Source organism: Globicephala melas, chromosome 11 (genome assembly GCF_963455315.2).
Source record: "Globicephala melas chromosome 11, mGloMel1.2, whole genome shotgun sequence".
NCBI lineage: Eukaryota > Metazoa > Chordata > Mammalia > Artiodactyla > Delphinidae > Globicephala > Globicephala melas.
The window spans coordinates 12923609-12936241 of NC_083324.2; the positions used below are offsets into that span (position 1 = coordinate 12923609).

Below are 12633 nucleotides of genomic sequence, written 5' to 3' on the forward strand. Positions count from 1 at the left end.
ACTCAAGCTTCACCTGTTTAACCTACTTGTAAACAGGAAACATTTTGCTACTTGGCATAACCCTTGCTAAATTTATGTTCCATGTACATGAGTCTAGAGATTCTGAATGTACTTGTTAGGGGACTTGCATAATGGTTCAGAGTGTACTGCACTGAGTTTCAGAGATGGGGCAATGAAGCAGGCAGAATCCCTTATTCAGGAAATCAGAGTGGGAAATAAAGCGAGCTGGTATTTGACTTCACGGTAGTAGTATGTCCCAGTTGCTCTTTATATTAGCTACGTGCAAGGGCAGTCAAAACTAGGTTTAACGGGACACTCGGTGACAATCCAGAGAACTGAATACTAATCCTAGAACCAGTGAGTGTCTATGGGACTTGGGAAAATAAAAGGTTTGTAAAATGATGAAAAGCAGAGCCTCAGAGAGCCAAAGTGTGGCTACCACCTGTTTGTAAAACAGCTATAAATACATGAAACTTCTTTTTCAACGCCATGGTCAGAGATTTTAAATAAAGTGATTCGGTCCTGGCTAGAGCCTAGGGAGCATCGGGAAGACTGGTATCTTATAAGGCAGCCCCCTTCTACTGCAGACACAGCCCGCAAACCCAGCCATGCCTAACAGCTGAGACACCACAACAAAACAGGGCTGCCTTGGAGGGAAGTGGTATCCGGCCGGGAAGAGGACGCTCTGGAGGGTGTTCCGTGACAGAGGAATGTTTAGGATGTGTTCCATGAAGCGCCTGCCCATGCAGTGGGTCCTGGTTTGGGCGTGGTGGGCAGTGGGACAGGGTCCCTGCACCGTGGTTAAGAGCACGGCTGCTCAGCACGTCCTGGGCTTCACCCCCGGCTACTAGCTGTGGTCCTCAGCTGACCACCTCCGCCCTTCTCTGCGACAGCTCCTCCGTCCATCAAACTAGGACAGCAGCGCCCACCCTGAAGCACTGCTGTGAGAATTCAAGTGAGATTGCAAGGTGAGCACTTTGCAGAGTGTCTGGTACCTAAAAAGGGAATGTCAAAACATGTATAGAAGATAAGCTATTGGTGACTGCTGGTTCTGATAACTTATTTTTTGTTCTTTTCTACAACTTTCCAACTTTCACCAATGAAAATATCCTAAAGTCAATTTTGTGAGAGGTCGGTATACACCAAATGACAATGCCGTGGATTGGGTCAGGGGTACTAAAAAATGTGCTGCATTGAGAGCGTTCTTAAGGGTCAGAGTTCAACTTCCTCATATTTGCAGATGAGGAAACTGAGGCCCAGAACGGCCACCTTCACAACAAGCTAAGAATAGAACCCAGGTTTCCAGACTAGGCAAACTCATGACACAAAAGCATGCATGTCTTGCATTTATGATGGCACAGATGAACCTATTTGCAAAGCAGAAACAGAGACACAGATGTAGAGAACAAACGTGTGGACACCGGTGGTGGGGAGAAAGGGGGGTGGGATGAATTGGGAGGTTGGGATGGACATATATACGCCACTGGGTATGAAATAGATAACTAGTGAGGGCCTGCTGTATAGCTCGGGGAACTCTACTCAGAGCTCTGTGGTGACCTGGATGGGAGGGAAATACAAAAGGGAGGGGATATGTGTATACATATGGCTGGTTCTCTTGCATTTACGGTTGGGTGTGATGTACTGGTGTAAAGCAAGTGGATGAGGAAAGGAGGGGCTACGGAGAATGAGAAGAAGCCAAGTGCCTTCCAAGGATTCCAGTCTGGGATCCTGCAAGAGGGGAGATCAGAATGGGGAAGTTTTGAGGGAAGTTGTTTTGATGTGAAGAAGGGTGTGAGTTTGGTTTTGAATGTTGTCAGCTTTGAGACACATCCCAGTGGGTTCTGCCTACAGGCAGTCTCAGATCCAGACTGGGAGCTGGGCAGGGATAAAGACTCGGGAGAGGATGCCATGGAATTAAAAGATGAAGCTGTGCTCAACAAACATTTCAAAGTTCAAAGAATAGACCATAGTGGAAAATACCAAAGGGTTAAGGCTGAGCGGTGAGGGGCAGTTGAAATTAGAAAGGGGGGAAGGAAATGATATTGAAGAAGAGGAATATTTGGGTAAAGGAGCCAGTGGCTTGGTTTCCAGGTGGGTGCAAGCATCAAATCTGAATTCAGGAGGGAGGTCAGGAAAAATAAAGTTGGAAAAAGAAACTGACCGTCCTTTGGCTTCAACCAGGAGGAAGCCACCAGCAAATTTTTAAAGTGCTTTCTGAGATGGGAAAAGGAAGCTGCCTGAATCCCTTATTCAAGAAATGAGGCCGGGAAATAAAGGAGGTATTGGATAATAGTTGGGAGAGATGGCAGAGCAAAGTAATGGCTTATTCAAGATAAAGGACTCTATGAATATTTGAAAGCAGAAGGGAAGAGATGAAGGAGAGATTAAAGCTTTTGGGAGGTAGAAGATAAACCTCAACTAAGAGTTCTCAGGAGGCCACAAAAACAAACAAAAAAAGGCCACGAGATCAAGGCAACATTGGAATCACTAGCATTAAATCCTTGAGACATCTCTCCACCCTGATACCTGGAAAGATGTGAGTTTTAAGTATTTTGGGGCTTTTGGAAATCTTAAGATATTTTACAAGGGACTTGAAAATTCCACTTACATTCACTTCTCATTTTATAATAGAAACCGTTAATGGCAAACCAAGGATTAAGACCTGCTTCTCCTGGGGTGTGGTGTGTATCTCACCTCTGTACTTAGAGCTGCTGTCACTAAATTATCTGTGTCTTTATTTGCTTATCGACTTCTTCCCTCAATTGCAGGAAGGGAGGGTTCACATGCTTTCTTTTAACACTGTCTCCCAGCAACGTGTATAACGTCCCACACATAACAGGAGCCCAGTAAATATTGGCTAAACGGGTGAATAAAGGAATGAATGAACACAGAAAGGACCCATGCATTCAGGGAGATAACTCAAGATTTGCATTCTTCTCTAAAAATGAATCAGACAGTTTAGCAAGCAGGTTACCCTTTAAACGCCATTTGGTAAATGGCCTTGGGTTTTTCTTGAAGGTATTTCCAGTACCTTAATAAAAAAAATCACACACACCCCAAAGCTATCATCAAAGCCCACAGAAGAACCTATCCTTGAGTACAGATTAAAAGCAAATTTAACTAGATAGTCGGGCAGCATGTGGCATATTTATACTTTCTGTACTGAATCAAGTTAGCATCTACGTTTTCATCTGTGAACAACAGGTATAAACGTAAGAGGTGTTGTGAGGATAATTCAGATTGTAAACTTACAACGGAGTCTGATACCTTTGTTGTGAACTATGAGTATTATCCCACACTGTACTTCCTCTAAAAGTCCAACTTTGTAAAATGTTTTGATTGTACTGCAATTAGGTTACTGAGTAGGCTTACGTTTTTGCATCTTTTTCATCTAAAAACCTTAGTACTCACCAAAAGCTGCTAAGCTCCGAGATCCAGCTGGCATATTACCTAGAATATACTCCATAAATATCTGCTCACTGATTAAATAATGCCTCAAGATTAAAAGTGGCCTCACTGCCATTGCCGTTATTTCATTTCACTCTTGTATCAACTCTGTGAGATGGATGCTCCCTGCCCACCCTGCCCCATTTTACAGATGAGAAATCTAAAGCTCGGGGAGGTTAAGCTACTTTCCCAGCATCACCCAGCACCTTGAACTCTGACCCAAGCCCCCTTTGGCCCTAGTGTAGTCATCTCTCTTTTCTGCTGATGATTCTAGTTCTGATTTTTTTTTTTTCCCATTAGGAAACAATGAGCAGAAGCCCTGGACAAAATGGTTCCTTATTGCAGTTATGGCAACCGTCTGCTTTATCTTGTTAATTTTCTCACTCATCTGCAGAATGTAGGTATTCTTTTTATTTGGGTGCTTTCGCTGGGATCTAAATATTGGATTTTTACCTTCTTGCCATGCATCCGCTGGATGCAGGGTTCTTGTTATCAGGTGGAATTTACGACATTGTTGTGTCTTCCTGGACAGCCTTTCCAAGATGAGTGTGGACCAAATAAAAAACTGGTAAACAGCAGGTGATTTACAGAAACTGGATACAGAGCACAACACAGCCTTCAGTCGTTAGATACCCCCTTCCTGAATCTGCCGACAGTCTATTCATCTCCGCAAAGGATTTTTTTTTTGGCTGCAGAGCGTGGCATGCGGGATCTTAGTTCCCCAACCAGGCATCAAACCCGTGCTCCCTGCAGTGGAAGTGTGGATTCTTAACCACAGGAATGCCAGGGAAGTCCCTCTATGAAGGTTTTTACATTTGCGTTTTTTTGATTCCCTGCCTTCCATTCCCTACTTGGTTGCCTCTGTTGAGCCCCCAGGGCATGCTTCTTACTCTTGGGTAAAGGAAGGCATCCCATTGGATGCTGAACTCACTATGGTGCCTCCTGTGTTATGATCCCCAATTATGAGGTACCAACTCCTACCCCGGCCCTTCGGTCAAACAGTCCCTTACTGGCTGATCATTCCCAGGTCAGACACAGATTGTAGAAGGGTCATGCAGATTTGGTGGCCAAACCTAGAGCTTGCAAATTGCCCCATAAAAACTTCTCATCCCTTCTGGCGTCCGGGAAGGCCGAGTGCCACTTAGGAGGCTGCAGAACATGTTCTATCTTATTAGCTTTTTCATAATTTAGAAAGTGACTTTTATTTTAAACAGCTTCACTATTATAAATGTCTTATCAGATGGCATCTATAGGCTGGGGGGCGGTTGGCAGCTCAAAGGAGAAGAAAAAGACAGTAAACCCTGAGAGCTGGCGCCTAGGGGGAGAGGCTGCCTACCAGCATCGTGGGTAACCCTGGGGCCCCACGCACTTGATGTACATCATTTTCAGAAATCAGGCCTGGTAGAACGCACCAACATGAAGCAATTGTCATTTTGTCTCCCTTGGATGATTCAGAAGTCCCATCAGAGCCCTGCAGTACCACCAAGCTCTTCAACTATTATTACAATGTAGATATTTGGAAGTCTTAGTCAATGAAGATTTTGAATTCACAAAACAGCAGGTCCAGGGATTAACTAGGTCAAGTTTTAGAGTAGATATTTAAGGACAAGAAAGGCTGTTCTTGCTTATCTATTTCCCTCCTTTACTCTGTTTTCAGATGCCACTTATGGACCAAGGTGTTTCCACCTGTTCCGGCACCAAAGAGTAATATTAAAGAATTCTTTGTAACCATCAACTATGAGGTAATATTGAAGGTTCTTATAACATGTCATATCTGCCCAGGGTTGGGTCCTCAGGGATCTGTCACTGGGTCATTCGTTTTCCACGTTACAAGGCAGGGTCTTTACCCAGGAGGCCAGGTGCCTTCAGGTTGCTTTTGTCATTCTGCTCTTCTTTTAATATATGTTCATTACAGTCTTTGAATATTGCAAAGGTCCTACTCAGTTATGAGTGTCCTCACCAGTCAGACCTGAACTTTTATTTTCTATCACCCAGCTCTTATCACCCAGACCTTGGGCAATTCCTTCAACCCCATGGGCCCTGACTTCCATTTCTGCACAGTAAGGGGCACAGATGTGATGGTCCAATGACCTGTTTATCTCTGACGTTCTAACAATCAATGTTTCTACACATGGGTACCCCAATCAGTAAAGTTTTTCAGAGGGATTTTTCCTAGTTCCTTAGTATAAAGAACCATAGAAAAGGCAACTGATTTTCCCAAATACGTTTTCTTAGGCGCTGTTAACCATTCAGAGCACTTAGGCTTAACTGAATGCTCACTTACCAATGGCATCCAATGGTTCTAGCATCACATGGTAGAAGTCATCCTTTCCCTAGTGAAATGCCTTGGCATCTTTGTTGAAAATAAGTTGTCCATGTATATCTGTGTCTATTTCTGGACTATTAGGTTTCATTGATCTATTTGTCTATCTTTATGCTAATATAATACTGTCTTGATGACTAGAGCTTTATTGTAAACTTGGAGGCCAGGTAGTGTAAGGCTTCCAAACATGACTGTTCAAAGTTGTTTTGGTTATTCTAGGTCCTTTTTATTTCCACATAAATTTTAGAGCCAGTTTATCAATTTCAACAAAAAAAGCTGCTGGGATCAGGATTGTCTTGTATTATAGGTGCATTTGGGGAGAAGTGACATCTTAAACATAACGAGTCTTCCGATCTGTAAATGTGACATCTCAACTTATTTTTGTAGGTTTTCTTTAATTTTTGTCAGCAAGGTCTTGGGATGTTCAGTGTATTGCAGGTTGCTTGTTAAATCTGTCCTTAAATTGAATGGTTATTTAGATCAGGGGCCAGCCGACTTTCTGTAAAGAGCCAGATAGTAAACATTCAAGGGCCAGATGCTTTATCACACTGCCACTGTAGCGGGAAAACATCCACAGACAATATGCAAATAGCTCTGGCCAATAAAACTTTATTTACAAAATCTGGCAATGAGCCAGACTCAGCCCACAGGCTGCAGCCTGCAGACCCTCATCAAGCAATTTTCTTAACAAATTTCATTTTCTCTCTGATAAAGTTACTCATGGTAGGATGAGTTAACTGGTGACTGGTTGTAGGAGCGTTTGGGTCGATCACTCACTCACCAAAATGCATCACGGCAGTAAGAGGTGACCTTTCTTTAGAGTTTGCAGTTCGGGTGTTTGGGATGATTTAGCGGATGACAGTTTCTGACCTACTGAAGCGGAGAATCGAGGCTGGCCCAAGAGTCACCCCTACCCTCAGTTCCACCCTGGTGGTCTCCTTTATCAGGAGGACCGCCGGCTTGCTCTTGTTAACCCGTAGCTTTTCTGGAAGGAAAGTGTGCCCCATGGTGAAACTTGTTTCTCTTCCTGTGAATTCGTGCCGTGGATCCCTCCTGGATCTGGCACACACATGCCTGGAAAGCACGTGTGGTTTAAGCAGCAGACTCAAGTCATCTGACCCAGCCTCTTAACAGCACATTTTAGTGCTGGTATCTCATTTCCCTTCACAGCCCCCAAAGATTTCCTTGCACATTCTGAGGTTGGTAAAAGAAACTGGCTTAACAGCTTACTGGGTAAGTCTGCGGTTTGCTGTTAATTAACATCAAGTCATGGGGACTTCCCTGGTGGTTCAGTGGTAAAGAATCCGCCTTCCAGTGCAGGGAACGTGGCTTTGATCCCTGGTTGGGGAACTAAGATCCCACACGTCGCGGGGCAACTAAGCCAGCGCCACAACTACTGAGGTCAGCGCCTCAACTAGAGAGCCTGTGTGCCGCAAACTACAGAGCCCGCACAACCAAGACCCGATGCAGCCAAAAAAAAAAAAAAAAAACCCATCAAGTCATGTGTGCAAAACAACAACTCTTGGGGTAGACAGGCTGGTTTCAGAATAAGCAAAGGATTTATGTCAAAACCCATCACGGCCAAGCTCTTCCGGACAACGCACTCTCCTCACATTGCAGCGGGTCAGGAAAACCAGATCAGTGAGAGGGATGGGGTGGGGCGGGAGGGCCGCAGCGTGGAGGGGGAGAGTGGGGAGAACTGGGGAAACGAAGGGTCACCTCCTGCCCTCAGTTCTACCACCTCCACCTGGAGGAGTAGGTGCCTCAGTACAGAGCTGACCACAGCTGGGCCACGTGCGGCAGTGCCCCAGCCTGTACCTTCAAAGGCAGAGCCTGTGCAACCCACTTCTGAGGCCTTTGCTACAAGGACAACGAGGGGGCCCATTAGAGTTACGGGCAAACTGCCGGGAAGCCTCCCCATGGTGGGAAAGGAAACCCTCTGCTTTTCATCACCGCTCATACCTCTAAGCTTGATGTTGGTACCCAGAATCCTGGGGTTCAGAGGGTAGCTGCCAACCCAGAGAGGCTGTTAAGCATGTTTTTGCTTGTCCAGGCCTGAGTCAGAAATTGTTCTGTAACGTTCAAGACACAGGTTCTGGTGGCAGGAGAGGGAGGGAGGAAGCAGGGGGATGAGCTTTTTAGTGATAAAAAAGACTCACTAAAAAAACTCTTATTCTCAGCTTTCCATTGGTTACAGACTGGTTTCCAGCCATTCTTTGTTTCTACGCTGGTAACCGGAGAGGGTTCCTTCCAAGATTAAGTAGACAACAACCTATTAAAAGTACATACGGCAGAGAGCACAGGTGCCGTGTTCATCACTGCGTATTCAATGCATCACGTGGTGTCCAGTGCAAAAAATGTGCTGGGACTTCCCTGGCAGTGCAGTGGTTAAGACTCCACGCTCCCAATGCAGGGGACCCGGGTCCAATCCCTGGTCAGGGAACTAGATCCCACATGCATGCTGCAACTGGGAGCCCACGTGCCGCAACTAGGAAAGATCCCCTGTGCTGCAACTAAGACCCAGCGCAGCCAAAAAAACAAAAGTGTGGAATGATTCCTACATGGTTGGTGGGAACGTAAGTTGGTGCAGCCACTATGGAAAACAGTAGGGAGGCTCCTCAGAAAACTAAAAATAGAACTACCATATGGTCGAGCAATCCCACTCCTGGACAAAACTATAATTCAAAAAGATACATGCACCCCTGTGTTCACAGAAGCACTGTTCACAATAGCCAAGACATGCAAACAATCTAAATGTCCATCGACAGATGAATGGATAAAGAAGATGTGGTGCATATATACAGCACAATGGAATACTAGGCAGCCATAAAGAATGAAATAATGCCATTGGCAGCAACATGGATGCAACTAGAGATTATCATATTAAGTGAAGTCAGTCAGAAAGAGAAAGACAAATACCATATAATATCACTTATATGTGGAATCTAAAATATGGCACAAATGAACCTATCTACAAAACAGAAACAGACTCAGAGACATAGAGAACAGACTTGTGGCTGTCAGGGGCGGGGTGCGGAGGAGGGATGGGCTGGGAGTTTGGGGGTGGTAGATGCAAACTACTGTATATAGGATGGATAAACAACAAGGTCCTACTGTATAGCACAGGACACTATATTCAATATCCTGTGATAAACCATAATGGAAAAGAATATAAAAAAATAATATATATGTGTACAACTGAGTCACTTTGCTGTCCAGCAGAGACTGGTACAACACTGTAAATCAACTATACTTCACTTAAAAAAATATGAAAAAGATGTGCTGAATGAGTAAAGGGGGTCAAGGAATACAGTCTCTTACAGAAGGTATTTTTTTGGTCATGAATTTTGTAATTAATACCAGCATTATCTATGACAGCCAAAATTGGACATAACACCTTTATTTCAGGGAAGACTATAGTCAACTGTGGATGGCATACAATGGAACTATTCAAAATGAGCAGCCAAAGAACATACAGTCATCCCTCAGCATCTGCAGGGAGCATGGTTCCAGGAGGCCCAGCGGGCACCAACATCTGCAGACGCTCGGGTCCATTATGTAGAAGTGTGAAGCCTGTGGATACCGAGGGCTGGCTGTATGGAATTTAAAATAAGATGTGATGCTACGTGGAAAGAAATCCACTTAGAAAGCTCTTCATATAACTGTAAAGATAACTTTCTATCTAGAAAAAAGGGCTGAAGACAAACAGTGGGCTGTGCTTGGGAGTTAAGTTGATCGGTATTTTTTGGTTTTCTTCCTACTTATTTTCCGTACTTTCTTCAGTGACCATTTACTATTTTCATAAGCAAAAGTGACTTGAAACCAATTGTAAAGAAATTCAAAGACTCAGAAAGTTCTCTAGAAGACATCTAAGGAAGGATGATTTGTTTTGCAGAAAACTGGTTCCAGTGAAACACAAATTGAAGTCATAAGCTATGCGGAGGAGGCTGGATCTGAGACCCTGGAGGACTCCGTGTTTTGACTGTCCCCGGAGCATTGTCAAAACCAACTCACACTCACGAGCCCCGGGGATAAGAATGAGAACAACTGTTTCTTGGCTAAGAGGAGTTTGGAGTTTACCAAACACTCAATTTAGCTGCAAGGGGAAAAACACCCAGACAAATCTCTAACTCACACAGGTTGATTGATTCATCTGACTGTCCTGCCAGGTCTGATCTCTGCACAGGGCAGCACCTCCTCACCTGCCAGCCTCCTGATCTGCATCACTCACCTCAAACACTTCTGCACGAGAGACAGTTATTAAGGCTAACATCAACTGTGTTTACTCTGGTAGTGCCACGTTGACTGGTTCAACTGCCAACGGTAACGATCAGCTAAAATCTCAGGAAGAAAGCATTTTGCACCATTCTGGAGTGAATAGTGAACTTGGATTGAAGACTGTCTTCCCTATAGCAAGTGGGAGCCATGGTGCTTTTATTCTGAGTTCGGGAATACTTTTTCTTTCAAGTAGTGTGTGTGTGTGTTTATGTGTGTGTGTGTGTGTGTATGTGTATGTGTGTGTGTGTGTGTGTGAGACAGAGAGAGAGAGAATCTCAAGCTCTACGGGCACAATCAAGTTAGCATCATTTGAGGCAAACTAATTTCAAAACCTAAGAAGCTAACGTATCAGTCCATACCAAAGGAGGGGACAGGATTATATTCTCAAAGCCAGCCTTGATATTCTGGGAATATACTGAGAAAGGCATTGGGTGGAATTGTGTTGGAAGGGGATCACTTAATTAAGAATGAATTTTCTGAAAAGACGTCTGCTTGCAAAGACTTCAGAGCAACCTGTTGGGCATCTGGTCAAGTAGTGCTGGGTCAGCGCTAGCCTTGGAGGTTTGGAAGGGGTCCTACAGGTATCCCAACAAACATGCCAATCTAGACAGGAATTCCTCCTCTAACATCCTCCCGTATGAGTCTGCAACTAGATCGGTGGCCCCCGCGATGGGCCATGGGCTACAGGTAGAACCAAGTACAGGTGTGGCCAGGGCAGAGAGGGGTTAGGAGGGACAGCTGGTACTTGAAGGGATCCAAACGGTGCTGATTGTACACGGCCCTGGAGCAGGAAGCTTAGAACAGGGAAAGGTCACAGTGCTCAGAACAAACCTCCACCATGGCAGACTCTTTACATGCTTTTCATAGTTGATTTAGTCAGTCTGATCGAGGAATGGGGCATGTTGACTACCAAATACTTCCAGGGGTTGTGTTTCTTTTCATTTCTTTCTTTTTTTTTTTTGGTTGCTACTCTTCACTGCAGTGCGCAGGCTTCTCACTGCGGAGCATGGGCTCTAGGCACACGGGCTTAGGTGCTCCGCGGCATGTGGAATCTTCCCGGACCAGGGCTCAAACCCGTGTCCCCTGCACTGGCAGGTGGATTCTTACCACTGGGGAAGTCCCCAGGGGTTGTTTTTCTGATAACCATCCACTGCAAATAGCAGGGACCTGGGCCCAGGATAGTAGGCAGAGCAGTCTGGCATCTGTCAGTTACTGCCTATTTCCAAGAGTTATGGACTGAATGCGCCTCACCCCCCATTCACGTGTTGAAACTCTACACCTCAATGTAGTGGTATCTGGAGGCGGGACCTTGGGCAGGTGACTAGGTTGGGATGCTCATGAATGGGATTAGTGCTCTTACAAACGGATCCCAAAGAGTTTTTCCCCCATGTGATGATATGAGAAGTTGGCCTTCTGCAACCAGGAAGAGGACTCTCACCAGAACCCCAGCATGCTGACACCCTGATCTGGGACTTCCAGCCTCCAAAACTGTGAGAAATAAATTTCTGTTGTTTATAAGCCCCCCAGACTGTGGTGCTTCGTTAACAGCAGCCTGAGCTAAGACACCAAATGTCAGGAGCTGCACCACACGCCTCCCAGACATCACCTCTAATCCTGAGAAGCCCACATGGTACGATTGCCCCTGTCTGACAGATGCAATCACTGCGGCTCAGAGAGCATGTTAGATAAGAAATGGATACTGAGGGGCTGAATACAGGCACTAGTGACCCCGGAAATGTGGAGGGGACGGTTAGGAAACAAGCTGAAGCCTGCTTAGGGGGTGGGACCAGGAGGGCACGGCTGCAGTGATTGGCAAAATATCTCATCACCTGATGCAGAAGCTCTGTGAATGGTGGTGAGGAATCTGTAGGAGACTTAGGTTAAGCATTCTCAAGCTTGAGCACATCAGAATCACCTGGCGGGGTCATTAAAGCAGATCAGAGCCTGTGACGGAGGAGGTCCGGGGGGCCTGAGAATCTGCTTTCCCCTAAGCTCTCAGGTGACGCTGATGCTGGTCTCCTGACCCCACTTTGAGAACAGCTGCTCCAGGTGATTCCGCTGAATATCAAAATTTGAAAACCAACTGTTTTGTTGCAGGCAAAGCCCTGCAAAAAAAAAAAAAACACAACAAAAACCCTACCCCTTTTTCGACTTATTACTCCACATGTGATCTCTTTCAAACTGGGGCCCGGAAACCTAGGACTGTGAAAACGGCCTCTGCCAAGGAGGCTGGACAAGGAGAGAGCGGTGCCCAGTGTGGCCAGTTCTTTCTGTTCGGTGAGGTGCTGGCTTCACACCCACCTGCCTCCACCTCAGTAGCAGCCGTCACCCCGGTACTGAGCCCGACCCACTGCCTGATTTGGGGATATCAGTGTCAGGGCAGCAGAGAGCAGCCCATGTGTCTCCCTAGAGGGTTAGGCCCTTCCTTTTCTGCCTTGTGGAACTCACACTCAGTCTTTGGGAACGCGTACCCCACGCCTCCTCCTTCGTGAAACCTTCCAAAGCAGAGTTTGCTTGATCCTGCCTCTGGGGCCTCGTTCTGGGCCTCAGCCCCCCTCTTCCACTGGCTGCCCTGTAGGATGGGC

General features: G+C 45.7%; 1 protein-coding gene across 1 annotated transcript in view; it reads left to right on the plus strand.

Moving 5' to 3' along the window:
- IL5RA (interleukin 5 receptor subunit alpha) overlaps positions 1-9752 on the plus strand; it is a 53617-nt gene extending 43865 nt beyond the window's left edge. The window contains exons 10-12 of the mRNA XM_060308642.1: positions 3748-3844; positions 5105-5189; positions 9666-9752. Coding sequence (XP_060164625.1) covers positions 3748-3844; positions 5105-5189; positions 9666-9752 — 269 coding nt within the window. The remainder of the gene's footprint in view (positions 1-3747; positions 3845-5104; positions 5190-9665) is intronic.
- Positions 9753-12633: the final 2881 nt, after the last annotated feature.